The sequence below is a fragment of the Festucalex cinctus genome, chromosome 3 (assembly GCF_051991245.1).
Source record: "Festucalex cinctus isolate MCC-2025b chromosome 3, RoL_Fcin_1.0, whole genome shotgun sequence".
NCBI classification, from domain to species: Eukaryota; Metazoa; Chordata; class Actinopteri; order Syngnathiformes; family Syngnathidae; genus Festucalex; species Festucalex cinctus.
This window is the reverse complement of record NC_135413.1, coordinates 18,186,653-18,205,640: the sequence shown is the minus strand read 5'-3', so window position 1 is coordinate 18,205,640 and position 18,988 is coordinate 18,186,653. Positions and strand designations below refer to the sequence as shown.

Here is an 18,988-nt window from a genome sequence, read left to right as displayed (position 1 = left end):
TTCACTGTCTTACTGTCTTAATTTTAGAGTCATAGTAATGTACACTACTTTAATGTAAGTCATTCATATAGACTACACAATTAAAATTACCAATGTGCAACAGTTATGTTTCTAAACAATATGAATTCCTTCTGTTTTATTAACCACCTAATAGCTCAAAATATCAATTACACAAAATTGCCATTGTTTTCGATGAGTTCCTAACTGTTAATGCACAACATTGCGAAGTTGTGTAATACAGTGAAGTAGCATAATCTTAATTAGTAGATACCATTTAAAGCAATCTAGTTTCAAAGTGAAGTTATACTAAATGTATTGCTTTAAACACATTTTTGGACAATTTCAAGCACATTTTTTCAGGCAATGCAATAAAAAAAAAAGAAACAATCCTTGCTGGCTTCTACGAAGGTGTTTTTCTTCTTACAGTTCCTGAATGCAACCTTGTTACCAGCTTCCTATGCGTCGTGACGTAAAATGTCAGCGCCATTTAACATGTTTTTAGCAAGTTTGCTAACGATTAAAGAAGACGTATAAGATCTCGTTCACAAGATATGTATTTGGTACTTTGATAATAAGATGATTGCGGCAATAATCTCGGCGTTGAATGTGCTCACGAAACCTCTTGCAGGTAAGTGAATTCATCGCGATTTTGAAATCAACGCGTAATTAAATAGTCCCAATGTGACAATGCTCTCTGAAAATACCTCCAAATTATGATAGAAAACATGTTTCTTCCCCCCCAATGTAAAGTAAACTGTAACGTTTTGGAAATAGTTGTATTTTTCAAACTTTACTGTACTAGTGTCATTTTGTAGCCCAAGTAAGAAGTGGACTGAGAAAAAGCAGTGGATATTTTTGCCGTGACCAACAAATCCCCTGCTCGTGCTATTTTGCCGTGAACGGCTCTGATTGGTCAGTCACCGGACTGGTCTTGGTTCCTGCATCGTTTCACCTCCGTCTGCGTCTTTCCACGAAGTTTTCATTGTATTATGCTACCGAAGGAAGGCTGCTATCGGCATTGCCAGCCTAAATTCACGGCAAAATAGCGTTAGCAGGAGAGTTGCCGGCCACGGCAAAAATATCCACTTTTTTTCTTTTATTTAATTGTATAATGAAGTATGATCTGTGGTTATTTGTTGACTTTAATTCTTTTAGTTACGGCAGAGCAAGGTACATATAACGTATGTATAATGTAATAATGATACTAACGTTTTGTCTACAGAGGCGTCTGGGCGTAATGCACATACCTCAAAGGAGGAGGCACTTCTACTAGCACTGAAGGCGAATCGAGATGTTTTCCTGGAGCGGCTGCACAATGACAGCAGTCTACAGGAGGCAAAGAGACTGAGGGAGGACGTGATAGCTGGCGCAAGTTGGTTCTTAAATGATACAGAGGATGTGATGTGGGGCTTTGTCCAGGAGTGTCTCCTTCTGCTGCTCAGCTTAGCACGCCAACTTTCTGCTGAACTTGAACTTTTCAAGCAGACGCCAGCTCCCTCTGCCAAACTACGCACCCCTGAGATGGCTCCCACCTTACCGCCAGACGTCCTCAGTTTCACGCAACAGAAAACAGTTGGGACAGCCCTTCAGTTTGTTGTGTCTTTTGGGCTCTGCCCGTTCTTGGCTCCAGGAGTTGGTGTACCACTGGGTCACAGGTCTGCATTTGGCACAATGGTGGAAAAAATGGTTTGTGGTCAAACTGGCGTCGGAGCACCACACCAGCTTCTGACGACGACAACTATCCTGTTGCGCTTAGCTGAACTTTCATCTCTTGCCACACTGGTGTTCACGCGGCATCTGGGAGATGTGATGGCGGCACTCTGTCAGCTTGGCTATCAGCCGCACAAGTCCAAGACAAAGGATGTTCAGGTAGTCCATCCTCATATTGTTTTATTTGTGCTCTCTGTTGATTGAATTCAGTTAATTCCTCTCTGATGTGGCCAACAAAACGGCATCATTAGCCAAGGCAGCCTTTTTGAATATATATTCTTTCACTCCATATTTGTTTTCCTCTATAGGAGCTCAGAGAAGAGGAACGTAAAAACAGTCGGGAGGCTCTCCAAAGTCTTTTGGCAAAAGTCTACCAGCCAGTGGTTATCAAAGAGCTTCTTATTTTACAAGGTGGAGCCAAACAGGTATGTCTGTGTCTTGATGAAATTCTGTGAAACAAAATGGAGGCTGCATGGTGGAAAGTGATTAGCACACCCACCTCACAGTTTTGAGGTTGGTGGTTATTGGTTAATCTGCCCAGGGTGTACTTGGCAAGTTCGCCTCTTGCCCACAGTCACCTGGGATCGGCCCCATCTCACCCGTGAACCTGATGAGAATGTGTTCTAGATTAGAACATGGATGGATAGGTGAAATAAATAGAAAGATAAAAGGGAAGAAAAATGCAAATATGAAATGATGAGACACAAATGCAGTCACGGGAAAGATGCTGAATGTATACTGTCTTATGTCTCTCCCATAAGTCTGGTCCAGTAGGAAATTCCAGTGGTTCCAGAAGCAGGACAAGTCCTGGCTGGCTGAGGCGCCTTTGTGGTCAGTTGCTATCTGAGCGTCTGATGCAGCCTAATGGGGTCCACGCTGTAGTCAGAGCCATCCTGGAAGGAGGAACAGGTGGGCCATTGGCAGATGACGAACCCTGAAAACGCCAAACAGAAATGTCCTGTTTAACTTCTAAACTGTGATACCGCCCATGTCCTCTAGGGGGTGAGTCAGATTGGAAAAAGTGTGACAGTATAGCCAAGATTCTGACAGCATGCCCCCAGCAGTCTACATCAGCAGACTCCTACTATAAACAAGTCTGTTCTCAGGTCAGTTTACAGACACAAAGCTATAACAAGGGGACTGAAAGAATGTTTCATATAGAACTATCATGAAGCACGGTTTATCAGTAACTGTTTCCATCCTTTTTGTGTTATTGGATTTGGTGTTTATTGTCCTATTTTTTTTTAATTATCTCATGTAACTGCATGAATTTAATTGGTTTATGTTGGTGTAGATCCTTGAGCTCCTGCACCTCAAAGACAAACTGACAGCCCAACAGTTTCAGTGTGTGGCCACCAGGGCAGCTCTCTACTTGGTGCAAGAGAAGACCAGTTTTGCTCAGCCCTATTTGCTGGTTCCTCTGTTGTCTCCTCTCTACCGCTGCATCACTGCTGCTGGTTAGTAACAGTTGTGCACATTATGACAGTATGCAATTGATTTTATTTTCTCTGTTGTCCTTTGTAGTCAGTTATGACATAATCTGTGATAACATGTATTTCTACAATGTTGTTTTTTTTTGTTTTTTGTTTTTTTTTATCCTGATACCACCGATTGAGATAAAATTGTCATACAGTTAGTCTCAAGAAGTCATGATGTAAAACAAATAAATTAAGCATATAGCTTTTAAATATCTAAGCTATTTTGACAGTATTGGCACTATGGTACTCTGATGTGATGCAACATCATTATGTTAGCAAATCTGCCTCACAGTTGATAGGTTCTGGGTTCAAATCTCTGCCCAGACCCTCCTATGCGGAGTTTGCATGTTTTCCCTGGGTTTGTTTTCTGTAGATACACTGACGTCTTCCCACATTCCAAAAACAGTACATGCCTGGTTGATGAAATGAAGACTCCAAAGTGCCAACTTGGCTTATTTTTTTCTATATGGAACTTTCATAAAGACGATAAACCAGTACCTCCGTTTATGGTAAACAATGAATAAACATGACAGTATACCAACATTTGCAAACAAACTTTCTGTACTAAAATATAATTGAGTTGTTTCAATCGGAAACATGCCAATAAAGGAAAGTGCTTTATGTGTTTCCCAGATGACGTTCACTGCCAAGTTGCTGTGGAGGAATGGGAGATGACACAATGTGTGGAAGACATTCAAAAGGTGAGATAAAAGTGGTAAAAGAATAGGTTGTTCTCAGTTTATGATGGAGTTTTGATTCCAATGATGCTGACAAACTTTGAATTTGTATTTTTAATGTAATTTTATTTATTTATTTTATGTATTTATTTATTTATTTATTTTTTTGAAGCACCATGCTGCACCTGCTTGCATGGGTCTGCAAAAATACCAAAACTTAGTTTAGCTGCCCCAACGCGGATTCAGATCTTCCCTTGCATCAGACTTGCACTGGTGGACAAAGTCGAGTCTCTATCACTAAGCTATGTTAACACAGTAGTGCAGATATTACAGTAAATATTTGTGTGAAAAAGACTTTTAGGTGCTAAATATAGAATATTAAAAAGAAGACTGTCGTAAACCGAGGACCCCCTACAAACTAATCTTTCCATTGCACTCATATTGAGTACTGTATGTGTGAGTTTGTGGGGTTATTACAAACTCAAATGTCATGCATCTCACAGTGTGTTTCACTGGTTTTCTTGTGGTCAGATCTGGGTTGTGGGCAACAGCCCTTCAGCTCCACTTCTCAGAGCATTAGAAGAAGTTCTTCCAGTTGTCTTCACACTCTTCTGTTTCACCAAGCAAAACGTCTCCAACCTACGGTACGTTTGTTGTTTTATTGAGATTGTCTGTCACGACTGTTTATGCATGGTATCTCCCAAGCATACCTGTTTCTCCATATTTTGGGGACAATGGGATAGCTCATCCGTAAATACTTAACTGTGGAACTTGAGTGTCATGGTTCAAATCCATCTGCTTATAAAAGCAATTGCAAGCCAGTTGTCGGAGAGGTGCTAGTCAATATCTTGACCACTGTTGATAGGACCTGAAACAAGGCACCAAACTCTCTGAACACCAACTTTAGGGCACAACATAGTGTTTTTGTTTTGTTTTTCTAATCAGTGCAGACATTATGAACGTAAAGTCTTGCATTTTAAAAAGCATCTTGGCATGCCTGCTTGAACGTTTCCCCATCACCTCACGCAAACAGGACAGAGACAAGTTGCAGAGGCGCAACACTTTAAATGGATTTAGTATGTACTGTTAAATATTAACGTTATCAACAAAGGCCAGTTTCGCTCCTCATGTTTCTTAACCAAATCTTCCTGTATGCTTTCTTGCTCCTGACCAATAAGAGAAGAGAGTAATGTCACATGGTGTGTTGTTTTTATGGCCCATTTGACAATTGTATGTGTTCTTTCTCTTTCTCAGAGCCCCTTGTCAGGATATTTTGCTGTGGTATCTGAGCCATGCTGAGACTTCTGCAGTCCTGTCACAACTCAGGCAGCTGTCAGATTTACAGGATCAGAAGAATGATGTATCAGCAGGCTTCCATTTCACCCCTGGCAGCAATGGTGGAGTCCAACTTAGCTGCAGAGAAGGCTGCAGGTGATGGATTCAGTTGAAGGAGTGGTCTTTGCCAAAGATATCTACTACTAGAATCTAAACCAGGGGTGTCAAACTCACGCTAGCTTAGGGGCCGCATGGAGGAAAATATATTATCAAGTGGGCCGCATCGGAAAAATAACGGTATATAACTTAAAAACAATTGCTGTCATTTATACGCAGATTTTCGTAGACCAGACCTAAATTACGGAGCTCAATTGTAATCATATTTTTCAGAAAAATAACACAAATGCAAATAGAACACAGCAACACTTTGCCGGTATACATTCTGGACGTGTGAAATCGACCTGTTTTGCATATATATTGTTCCCAGAATGCACTGCATGGCGCAGTTAATGATGTTATAAGGACGTTTATCCTTGTCATATCTATTTGTGTTACCAGTAATTGAATTTGTGTCGTATTTAACACATTTATGTTGGTGTATGATTACAAAAAAATAATAATAACTAGAGCTGCGAGCAGCTATAAAGGGCCCTCGCAGCCCGGGCCACGTTGGAGTCCTTGCACGTTGGGGTACTGGCATATTGGAAGCAAAATTTCTTTGAAAATGGCATAATAAACGTTTACATGTAGAATATTTTTTTTGCCAGTGTGTATCAAGCTCAACGGGTTTTGGGGATTGTTAAGACCTGCAAAAATCTGCGTCCTTTTTTATTTTTAGGCAATGAGTTGCCCTGATTGGTATTTTTTGTAAAAGTGTATATATACATCATCGCTCGTTGTACTCATTGCACAATGTTACTTTTATTGTCCAAAGGGGCAATCAAAAATGAATAAAACAAAATGGAAACGTACATACGTTTGGATCGGTGTGAAGCCAGTGAACAATTTGAGTGGTGGAAACTAAAAGAATATTCATAAATGACTTAGTCATCACGCTTAGAATGAGTTTACATTTTTTGTACAAAATACCGTATGTGTTTTTTTTTTTTTTTATATAAGCCTCAAGGGCTAGGTGGCGCTGTATTTATAACTGAATGTTGTCATCGAGATACCTTCAGGCCTTGATTATAAGCATACATGTCAAGTGTGGGATTTTTTTTGGAGCATGTACCGTGGAGTTATTAAGCATATCCTTCATTCACGATATTGCTTTTAATGTCCACAGAGGCTATCAAAAATAAATAAATATATATATATGTTTGGATAAGTCTGATGCCAGTGAACATTTTGAGTGGTGGAAACTAAAAGAATATTCATAAATGACTTAGTTATCACACTTAGAATGAGTTTACATTTTTTGTACAAAATACCGTATGTGGGGTATTCTTTTTTTATGCCTCAAGGGCTAGGTGGCGCTGCATATATAACTGAATGTTGTCATAGAGATAGCTTCAGGCCTTGACGATAAACATACATGTCAAGTTTGGGATTTTTTGGAGCATGTACCGGGGAGTTATTAAGCATATCCTTTTTCAGTGCGAAACACAAATTTTGATGCCCCGCCTTCATCATATAGTATTTCGAAAGGTCAAGATTTTTCCCCCTGTCGTTGGCTCAGGTCTTGACATGGTCCAGGTCAAGTCTTAACTCAGTCAGATGAAACGTGTAGGAGAAGTGGGCAAAAGTCTGCCCCCTGTGAATGTGCAAAAATAGTCAAAAATGGGACATTCAAAAATTCGTAGCTAACTTCCTGTTCATCTTAGCATATGGGTCCAAGAGACTTTTTTGTAGGTCTTGGGCTCCCTCATACACCTAAAAATATTCGTCGTTCTTGCTTAAACGTACAACCGGGGCTGCTTCGTTAAAAACTTCTCGGGGGCGCTATTGAGTCATTTTTGTAAAAATAGCACAATCAACAATAAAATATTGCTCATTTTACCAGGCCAGATGTGTGTGCCAAGTTTCATGAGTTTCTGTGCATGTTTAGACCCTCAAAACTGGCGTTGTTTTCTTGGCGAACAGCGCTTAGCCACACCCACAGCAATTTGCGAAAACTCACAAACTTAGTGTTGTGACATCATGAAGGCCGAAACCCTCATCTGAGCAAATATGAGGTAGGTCCAGTTAACGTGTTTGGAGAAAAACGTAGAAGAAAATTCGTAAGAAAAAAAATTGCCACTAGGTGGCGCTATCAGTTAGATGAAATATAAGTGTAGATGTCTTTAGGGCTGGACTCTCATCAAATGTGTGAAATTTTGAGAAGATAGGATCATCTCGGTCAAGTTCATGCAGCTTTTATTGTCACGAAAAATCTTCAGACTTTGCGGCACCGTAGCGGCCACGCCCTTTGGCGAAAAGTTACAATATTCGGTGTGGGGCATGATCAACATCTTAAGGCTTTTCTGACCAATTTTCAAATGGATCCCTTCAACGAGCTCAGCGCAGTAGCTAAAAACGTAAAGTATGACATTTATTGTTACCACTAGGTGGTGCTATATGTATAACTGAATTTTATCATATAGATGTTTTCAGGCCGTGACTATTACGTTGCCTGAGAAGTTTGAGATTTTTTGGAGGTTGAACATGGGAGTTATTAAGCATTTGCTCTTTCTGGACAAATGAAATTTTAAAGGCAATATTTGATGCCCCGCCCCCGTCATATAGTATTTCAAAAAGGCAAGATGTTTTGCCCAGTTGTTCTCTCAGGTCTTGAGATGATAAATGCCAAGTTTGAAGTCAATTGGATGAAAAATGTTTGCAAAGGGGGAAAAAGCATGACCACAGTGAATGTGCCAAAATAGGCCAAAATTGGACATTAAAAAATTCATAGCTCACTTCCTGTACATTTTAGCTACATGGTCCCAATAGACTTTTTTGTGCGTCTCGGGGTGCTACACGTGCCTGCCAATTTTTGTTGCTCTAGCTCAAACGTGCCGGGCTTGGTTTTTATTTTTCTACGCTAGGGGGCGCTATCGAGTCGACTTAATAATATCAAATTTTTCGCCGGGCCTGAGGAGTGTGCAAAGTTCGGTGAGTTTTCGTGAATGTTTAGGTACCCAAAATCGCGATCGTTTGCGGAGAATAAAGAAGAAGAAGAAGAAGAAGAATTTTTACAAAAACAATAGGGACCTCGCAGCGGTCGCTGCTCGGGCCCTAATAATTAAACAAACTGTAGTTAAAGTTGTGTGTAAAATAATGACATCCCGGACGACGATTCCCTGGACAAGTTGCATTGGTCATCTGAGGACTGCTTGTGAAATTACAAAGTTATATGTTTTGATTGTGGCTGGCTGATTAATTAGTCGGAAATTACAAATTTGTAATTTTTTTTTTTTTTTTTTTTTTTTTTTTTTTTATATAACTTAACAAAATTATCTCGCGGGCCGGATTAAACCCATTTGCGGGCCTGATACGGTATGTTTGACACCCCTGATCTAAACCATGGTTTGTCATTTTCTGCATTTAACTCCTGTATTGTGTCATCCAGTGATGAGGATGATGCTCTGTATGAGAAACTGTCAGGGGCGCAGTGGAGGCTAGAATGCCTGACGCACCTGTTGGCTGAACTCAAAGACAGTGATGTGCCTGGAAATTTCTTCCTTGACCTGCTGCAGGTGAGCATCCAGATTTTTGATTGATTGATTTATTTGTAATCATCTTTTAGTCATGATTTGTTCATCTCAGTAAAACTCTGACTGCATATCCAATCATATTGGTGAAGTCATTGATAACTATAATGTATCACACAAGAAATGAGGTGTCCCGATTCTGTAAATTAACAAGCCACACAACCATAAGAGCTTTTTTTGTTTTTTTTTGCTGCTAATACCTTTAGGTCAATGATGCAGAATGAATCACGGGGTAAATGTTAGCATACTAGTGGAAGTAATGTTTCAAAAGAGGCTAAAGCATATTTTCACCCTTATCATTAACTGCACACTGATTTGCACAGTGAGCATCCTGAAGTGAAATACTAAATGAATTACTGATGCACAACTAGCAGTAGGTGACATCATAGACCCATTTTATATGAAATAAACACAGTTTTAGAGTCAATCAGTGTCAGAACATGTTTAAAAAGTCAGGTTGATTTCCATTTCTGCAGTTCTAGCACCCTCTAGTGGCTAGTTTTTTAATGCAGTTTAATTTTCACAAGGCATGTTTTGGCCCTTCTATGTTTAAAATCCACGCTAATGGTCAGATGCACGTGCACGTAATATGCCTGTGAACAGTCAGTATATGGAGGAACTTGCATTGGCAAGTAAGTGCCTCAATATTAAGTGTTATTAGAGATAGCAGGTTGTTTATATGCATTGGTGTAATGTACAAAAAACACTATTTGTTTTTTTAGTATGAGATATTTGTTTTACAATATTGTGACCTTTTTTTGTATCGCCAACCTCCCCACAATGTCGTGATAATTTTCACATCGTGACCTTCATATCGTCATAATATCGTATCGTGATGTTTGTATATCGTTCTATCACTAGACACTACAGATGAATACAGAATGTTGAACTTCAAATCGTTTGTGATCAATAAATACTGAATTTTCAAAATGTTTTTGCAGGAGCTAACTAGCTGGACGGCAGTAGCGGCGGAAGAAGAGGAGAAAGATGGGCAGCAATTGGACATATCTTCCATGACACTCTTGGAGGTGGAGCAGCAGCAACAGGCTCGTGTTGCAAGACAAGGCCACACGTTGGCTTTGCTTCAGCTGTTGGCCATAATGGTGGAATCCCTTCAGCATACTGTCATACTGAGAAAAAACATACAGGTTTGTGCAGAAGGTGCACTCGAACAGATGCATCGGAAATGTTTAACAATAAATGACAAGTCCTTCTGCCACATTGTCACAGTAACAGATGTTAAGTTTTATGGGTATGCCCAATTTTCATTCCAAAGAACGATCCATTATTTGCTGTTTGTGATTATACTATGATCTTGATGTGTGGGTTGTGTCCAAGAGACATTTTCACATTTTTTATTCAAGATATGTTGTCTTAAAATCGGGTACATATACACAGAGCCCTTAGTTTAGGGAAGAAAATAAATGTGTTTTTTTTTCCTTTCTTGGCTAGGTCTAGGACTTAGATAATGGAGCAGGCCATGTTGAGTCATGCTGTTGGAAAAATAGTTGCTATGTTCAGTTTTAAGCGACGGGATATTATATGTTATAAAGATAATGTATTTGATAAGTACAGTAAATAAATATATTTGTCTTGAAATGCCTGACAGATTAAGAAATGACTCATACATTGGCATTGCATCGCTGAATAAACTGATTTCTTGTACACTGATCTCTGGATATTGTAATGGTTGAAGGTTCTCAGATACCGTTCTCGTCATAATTTTCCCACAATCATTTGGCACTTAGCTATATTAAAGTAGTGATTGCTGTTGTGTTTTCCACAATGCTGCACTTAGAAGTTTATTTTTTCTAAAGACAATATGTGATTTAATTCTGTATGTTGTCTTCTGTCCAGGTGGTGGACTTTGTAGACTCACTGCTTCAGAGGGCATGCATCATTCTGGATCAGGAAAATGGTGTTATTACTGAAAACCCAATTGAAAGCCAAACACTGAGTATGGGGATGGGCCTGGTGGCAACTCTGCTTTCTGGACCTCAGGTACTCCATTCTGAGAGCTACTGTCTACCATTATTACACATACTGTAGTCAGTACAACGAAAAAAAAAAAAAAAAGAAGCTAAATATACGAAATCATTCACTTGTGCAGGTGATTTTTTTTTCCTTTACTTGTGTAAGCTGTGACCTTATTTAACCTCTTCAATATTCTATGATATCCACAGCTCACTGCTGACATCTACTCCTCTATGTCAAAACTGCTCCAGCCGCTAGAGACTCTTTCTCAGCAACACCCAGAGGTGTTTATCCAGGAGCTGGCCTCAAATTTAAGAGCAGTTATTGCTACCCATGGCGCCTACAGACCAGATAACCTCACTACCAGCGCTTTCCCAGGCTCCAAAGACAGTGACATATCACCCAAGAACAAGCTGCCTTCAAGGAAAAGAAACAAGACTGAAGCAAAGAAATCACAGACTAGTCCTCCATCACTTCTGTCTGCCAACAACAATCTTAAAAAAAACAATATCAAACACACAAAGTCCTCTGGGGACTCTGTGGCAGGTGAAACTTCAAGTTCATCTAAGGCATTTTCTGATTGGCTGCTCGAGGCATGTCACCCTGATGTTCCAACCCGAGCATTTGCCCTGAGGACCTTGACCCAAATGGTACAATCCAGAAACCAAGAAATCGTACAAGCCCAGGAGAAAGTCTTAATTGTAAGTTGTAATCTTGATTTTCTGTCATTTCATCAGTGCAATTAATGGATGTCCATTTTTAAGAAAGGGTGATCTTCTTGCACATTTCGATGTATGCATGTAGTGTACTGTATAATGATTGAATGAACACTTGAGCCTGCTCCTCTAGGGGCAACATTGGTGATACCTTGGGACTTGTTAGTTGGCTTAGGAATAAAAGGAATAACGCCTACTTTAATATTCTCTTTAGTCGACATGTCTGCATGCCTGTCTGGACAGCAGAACCTCCCAATATTGATTTTTCCTGTGAAATATTTTATTTTTTTTTCATATCATAACCCTAGGTTACCTTTGTACCTGGTGGTGAATTTTGAATTATTCCTTTTCTAGTCTGATTGTTCTTTACCAGTTTTGATCCTCTTTAGTTGGAATGTCTATCTTAAAATATAACTGTGCACATCATCTTCTAGTGTGCAGTATGTGGTGATTAATAAAGCAATTTATTTTTCCCCCCCAGCTATTTCTTGAAAACCTGGAACATGAGGACTCCTTTGTCTACCTGTCAGCCATTCAAGGTACGGTAATATAATCAAACCACCTTGCCTTAAATGTAATGGTTTTTGTATGTTTGTGAACTACATGCATGCAAAGTTATGTTAAATTCCTGCTTGAAAGACATGATGCAATCGATATGTAGGACTTGCTTCTTTGGCGGATATCTATCCTGAGAGAATTCTGGAAAGACTCCTAAAAGACTTTCAACATGGTTCCTCACTCTCTACATCCAACAAGGAACACTCCTTGGAATTTCGTCTCAAAATGGGTGAAGTCCTAATGAGGGCAAGCAGAGCTATGGGTGAGCATCCTTACATCATTATCCATTTTCTGAATCAATGCTGCACAGTCAGTTATATATTCAGTAATGTATTGTCAGGAATTTCTGAAATTCAATATCAAATGGACAAACATATTTTTCGATTAACTCATTCACTCCCGGCTATTTTCACTGAATCAACTGGATTTTGACTGATTTTGTAAGGTCCACAGAATATTGTGTTCTATTGCTATAAAAACACGGAAACTACCAAAAGAAAGATTAGTCTATTCTTTTATAAGTTAAAAAAAAGCACATTTGTATCTGTTTCCATTTTGCAGCAACTAGCATTAGAATATAGCTAAGTTTCATCATTATTCACAAACCTGTTGAAAACACTGGGGAAAAGAGCTTGTTTTAGCATGGTCCTGGTTGATCTCATACTCTGCTGCCACCTGGTGGCCTTTTTTGTCATAACTACCATTGCTTTAAGCGACCTCTTCAGGTCAGAAGCTGCATCAAAGCCTTCTGTGTACTCTAGCATAGAAAAAACATAAAAAAAAACATATAAATATGTTTTTGGTAGGGAGCACAAAGTATTTGTATTTATACATTTTTGGGTTTGAATGAGTTAATACCCAAAATATTTGAAATACCGTAAATAAGCCTTTATCCATAACACTACATGAATATAAAAGCATAACAAGAGAGCCTGCAATTCAAAGCTGAAAATACTGTATATACACAATCCAACTTTAACAATATGATTACAGTAAATAAACAGCTGTTGAAGAAAAGTTTGAGTTAATGGCAGGTGATGGTTAGCATGTCTACTTCACAGGTGAGAGGTTCAAGGTTTGAATCTCAGCACCGGCCTGCTTTTGTGGACATCCTGTTGCTAACAGCTAATGCTATGTTATCACTGTGCTTGTGGATTTGACTGGCGACCAGTCTCAGGTGTACCAAACCTCTCGCCCCGAAGTCAACTGATATACACGTATAGGCTCCAGTTTAACTGTGACCCGAATAAGGATGTGGATGATTTATTATTATGAAACATCAATAGTCCTGGTAAATTGACATTATCTAGATCCATTTTTTTTCAATGCAGAATTATAAAATAATGTTTCAAATATATTTTGTTGCAGAAGTGGATCTTATTAATTTTGTTGCATGGTAGGTAGATGATATTGACCACAAAACCCACGACGTTGTCATGTTGAAATTCACAACCGGCTGGAAGTGACACAATGTTTTATCTGCCAGATTGCCATTGCTGTTTCCCTGAGAGTCTTTGACTTTTTTTTTATGTCTTGAGGTTGGCTGGAACAGTGAGTTTGTTCAGCACACTTTATAAACATTACGTGTCCAATCTCCTGAGATGTGGATTAGATAATAGCTGAGCTTTGTGTGTCTGTTTGGATTCTATATGTGGTCGAGGGTAATCAGATCAAAGAGCTGTTTATGTTTCTGAGGGGGCCAATTTAATTGTAACATAGATTGGACGCAACAGATCACACAAAGCCATTCGGCAGCTCTCTGTAGCAAGTCGACATTGCTCTCTTTTTTTCTTTCTTTTTTTGTAAGACTGCCAGTACAGCAACAATCACAGCTTGTTAAAGAGGGGTGAGATTTATAGCTAGTGCACGCAATACAGTCTGAAATCTGTCTTTAGTTGATAGAGTGCTGTATTCCTCACCACCCTTGACCTGTAATTACTTTTTAAAGGCACTGCGTAGTTGTTTGATGTTGGTTGTAATTGACAGCGTATGGAGGAAGGTCCTGGATAGTATCTCAGAATATAAACTTAAGAATTATTGAGAGATATACTGCTTGGTAAGAGGAATAAGAGGAAGGCCGGGGGCGAATGTATGACATCACAGATCATCAGTTTGCAGGGAACGCAACCTGCTGTTTGTGCACCGTGCAGTATTAAAGATGACCACCTTCTCATTTTCTTCCCTTCTCCTCCCGCAGGAGACTTGGCACCACACCTGGGTCGTCCACTGGTGTCAGAGTTCTTGAGAGGAACCAGAGACTCTGACCAAAGCGTCCGTGCCAGCAGTCTCTCGAACCTGGCAGAACTGTGCCAGAGACTGGACTATGCACTCGGTCCACTTGGTCAAGAGGTAAGCAGAGACAAATAGCAGAGACAGTACCGTACCTTTCTTTAGTCAGATGGACATCATAAAACATGATTGCATATGCTTCGACTGTAATAGGATACAAACTTTTTATATGCTTGCTTCCATCGTGGGCAGTGATATATGTGACTTGTTTGTTGTTCAGCTGAGCTCCTGTCTCACTGCCCTGATAAAGACAGAGAAGGAAGCAGAGGTGAGGAGAGCTGCTGTCCATGTTATCACCCTGCTGCTCCGAGGCCTCAGTGACAAAACCACCCAGGTACAAACAAACACACAACCATTTATGTAATGCATTCCATTTACTGCATTCCTACAAGGAAAATGTTGACTTTCAACTTACTATGGGTTATTGTGGGACTGCTACAGAGCAAGCGGGACCACGAGTGGTACTACATGTGAAGCAAGCAGCGCACATTACAATTGCTCATACTTTTTATTTCCCTTTATTCTGACATTTTTTTGGAGGGGACTATAATTTTGCATGCACCAGTTAACATAACCCTGCAAATGAGGTCCCAAAAAAATGTGCCTATATGTCACCATAGTGGCGCAATGCCCAAAAAGCCTTATAAAAACAGTCCCATTGAAATGAATTGGGAGCCGTGTCAAAAACGTTCACTTCAGTAACTTTTTCAAACCACACTAAGAGATGTGCTGGTCATCTCTTTTTGTTGACATCTTGATCTCGGTCTCAAACGTTTTTTCTTTAAACGTGTTTAAAGAGGGTGAGTGAAATAGCAACAACAGCAAAGAAAACAACAACATGATGAACATTAGTGTGAATTGTGCGTGTTAAAGTAAGTTAGAGTAAAATTGCTCAGAATATAATTCCAAAAAATCTCAGATTAACTCGTCACCGTGGCCAATATTTCAGCAGTAAAACGTTATTTGGTCTAGAATTGGTTGGTTTTTACCGGTTTCCTGAACAAGCGTGAAGTCATCTTCAGTCGACAGCAAGTGGCAAACAGTTTTTAAAGGTATTAACATGAAAAATAATAAAATAATCACATTGATTATTAAAAAATAATCTGATTTTACTCATGAAAATAGCTAAATGAGTCATGTATCCCTTTAATTAGGATCGCCCATCGCATTGTGGCTAAAAGTAGAATCCTGTGCGATTATAGCTTCTTTTGCTGCTGTAAATAGTAAATAAAAACCTTATACTTTGTCTGATTCTTCAAGACAAAGAAGAAGTAATGCTTGTACTGTGACCTTTCTTTGTACTGCCTGACGCACTGGGCTTTGTCACTTCCTTTTTGGGGCAATCTGAATAACCGAATGGCACTTTTAAACAACACACTTGTTGGATTGGAGCACTGGGCGCTCAGAGGTATTTCCGAATGCACCCGCAGTAAGGATGGGGATATTGAGGCCGACATATATTTAGGTCGATAAGCTTTATTGTTATCGGTCTCCAAATAAATGTACCTATTCTATTCTAATCTGTTTATTTTTGCTCTTCTTCTTTGCTGTATTTTTTGATCGGTACTACATATAGTCCATAAAAAATGGTAAACTAAATTGAAGCATGTTCCAAAAAGAAAGCTAAGACAAACTAACAAACCTGCTCTAAAAATGGAATAAAAAAAATGTCAAAATAAAATAAAAATGAAAAGTACAAAACTATTATAACCCTACAGCACATATACACTGAATGTGTTCATTGACAACGCTGTTGCTAAGAGCAGTGTGAAAAGGCCCTGAAATGTGCATTCCATTCAAAATCCATAATATCAATTTCAAGACTGTACAAATGGATACTCATGATGATTTTTGTTTCTTAATGTTGAAATGACCTTGTGATTGGCTTGAAATGAAGGATGTTTACAAAGTATTTGTCAGGGAAAAGCTACCTGTCCCACACTAATAATATGATATTAATATATATATTAATGTTAATATTTTGTAAGCACATTGAGAATACAGACAATTAAGCAAACCTATGGGTTTGAAAGTTTTGCTTTGTTTTAATGAAAAGCACCAATGATGCAACATTTGTAATGAAAATAGTGTTAAAAAAATCTTTCATACTGTAAAACAAATGCTCTTAACCCAAAAAACATATTTGCCAATGAAGGAACCCTTTTTTGATATCACTTACAAACTCATTCATTGAGATGTTGTGTCCATGGATAGTTTATGCCTGTGTGGATGTAAGAATTGGCTCCCAGAGTTTCTTTTTGGAAGGATGCTGCCAGCAACCCTCTTAAGCTTCCTTTTAAAGATGCTCCACAGTTCTCAATATAGTTGAGGTCAAGGGTTGATCGTTGCAACACTTGTTTTTTTTCTCTCTCTCGCTTTCTCTCTTTTTTTATTCCTATTGCAACTGAAATTTCAATGGTATATTTCAGCATAAGAATTTTTACGGTTCTTCTTACCATGGCAAAAGCTCACGTGTTTTGTAGAGGTTCTTTTGAAACCTGCGTAATTGTGATGCCAATAATAAGGGTGGTGTTTTGGAGAGTGAGAACCTGTCACGGTGACGAATCCTTTAATCTAGCCACTGTGTCCCCACTGTGTCTACTGGGAATGTTCAACTATAATGTCAGCTTCTCACCAAGCACAGGAAGGGACACTCCCTCCACCTTTAACAATTAGGCCACTTCTCACTGTTGATATAATTACTATTATTTTATTAGTCAATCACTTGTCATTAAACCTTATTGCGGTGCAGCCCCCAACCCTTGACCTCCCTACCAAAACAAGAAATGTGAGTGGTTCAGGTGTGGCTCTGTCATTACTGAACAGCTGCTGCAGTGCACCAGCTGGACGCGTTTTAATGACATGAGAACAGACACAGGCAAAACACATCACAAGGGTTAGCCAGGTGGTGACGCTCTCATGGAGGGTGAAGGGTCACGTGAGGATTATCTCATTGTGCGTAGCTGGCTTCAGCGCTAACTTCTATCGCTTGTGTGTGTCCATCAGGTCCTCGGTGATGTTCTTTTGGACCTGTACCGCGCTCTAAAGTGGGTGGTTCGATCTGACTCGGATGAGGTCGCCGTGCTTCACGCCCAGCTGGCTCTGGAGGAGCTCGATGACGTTATGCGACGCTTCATCTTCCCCAAACAAAAGCTGGAGAAGAAGATCGTTGTCCTGCCGTAAAACTTTGGTTTTTGGATTCTGGATGACATAATTATGGCCAAGACCCTACAGAATCATGTGTCACATCACGTTTTAAAAACTAGTGGATTGATGTTTATACATATTATGTATTTTTGAAAGTGGCACTTGCACCAAACCAAGTGACTCATTCCCCTTTGAAGTCTCCACAGAACAATATAGAACCCCAGAATAAACACAACTTTGATTAAACTGTTGGTTCAGTTTCATTCTTGGGGGAGGCCTAAATCTGCCACCACACTGAAAGAGGCTGCATTTGTAAAAGCGCCCCATTCCACTGTAATACCTTGACTCCGTATTAAGGGGAATATCCATGGAAACCAGACTGAAGTCTGTCATGTTTGCCCTCGGAGGGGGAAGAGGGGAGGTCATGCTTCATACGCCAAGCTGGGTGGATGAGAGGAATGATGATGGACAAAAGAAGGAATGCCTAATGGGTCCGACCCCCGTTCAAACCCCAAAACTCACTTGGGTGTGTTTATTTAGAGCAGCAATCCCCACCTTCCAATTCAGTATAAATATATGACAATACTTCTAAAGACAATTCTAATTAGCGCAGTAGCACAAAGCAAGCTAATAGATGTTGTTTTTTTTCTAATGTGTTTTTTGGCTCATTATTTCTTGAGAGTGTTGTACTTTTCTAACGCTAGTAGCCAATGTTGACAAACCTGAAATTTTACAAATATGTCGGGGGTATGCTAGTTTTAAATTATTTCATTTTTTCAACATTGTGAACATTTTTTTTTTTTCATTTTATGCTTCCAACCCTACTGCACAATGTAAGCTTCATAAATGTGCAAGTAGCATTAATGAACAAAATGTTGATGTACCATAGCCTATTACCTAAATTTGTCATGAAAGGATGATTACTCAAGAGGATCGATATTGATTTCAAGCATGGGTGTGCAGACTTTTTCCTTTGTATAAAGAAAATCAAAGCCAAAAATTGTCAGGATAGAGCTTGGGTTTGAGGACCCAAACACAGGGAAGCAGGCAGGAGAGGCAGGTATACTAAAAAAAGAATAAAATAAATGGTTTAATTAAATAAAAATAAAAAGCCAAACAAGGTACGAGTTACCCAAAAAAACATATAAAGTCCAAAACAAGTACAAACAAATACAGGGAAATAACGAGACTTAACTAAAGACTATGAACAAAGGGCAAACAGACAGGTAATTAATTTAAAGGCCCAGTCACTCTGGAAAAGGCACTTTTTAAATACAGGATTTAAACAAACAAACCACTTCTCAATTTACAGATCAGGGCTTGTCTTCATTTCTGGTGGTGATTTTGTCCTAATGTTAGGCAACATGGTGGTTTGGAGTAACTTGTCTCGGTCATTTTGGGGTTAGTTGACACATATACAAAGAATGGGCAAATGAAAAATGCACCTCTGGCAACTTTGTTTACGTATGCCAGAA

The 18,988-nt window shown here is 39.3% G+C and overlaps 1 protein-coding gene across 1 annotated transcript; it reads left to right on the top strand.

The window, feature by feature from the left end:
• Positions 1–454: 454 nt before the first annotated feature.
• Positions 455–17,753, top strand: tango6 (transport and golgi organization 6 homolog (Drosophila)). Its single transcript, XM_077516342.1, has 18 exons — positions 455–628; positions 1,223–1,869; positions 2,019–2,135; positions 2,472–2,619; positions 2,710–2,816; positions 3,005–3,167; positions 3,822–3,889; positions 4,397–4,509; positions 5,120–5,296; positions 8,688–8,814; positions 9,771–9,977; positions 10,687–10,830; positions 11,013–11,504; positions 12,001–12,058; positions 12,181–12,339; positions 14,275–14,426; positions 14,587–14,700; positions 17,373–17,753. The coding sequence occupies exons 1-18, from the start codon at positions 577–579 to the stop codon at positions 17,547–17,549; spliced, it is 3,222 nt and encodes a 1,073-aa protein (XP_077372468.1). The 5' UTR covers positions 455–576; the 3' UTR covers positions 17,550–17,753.
• Positions 17,754–18,988: the final 1,235 nt, after the last annotated feature.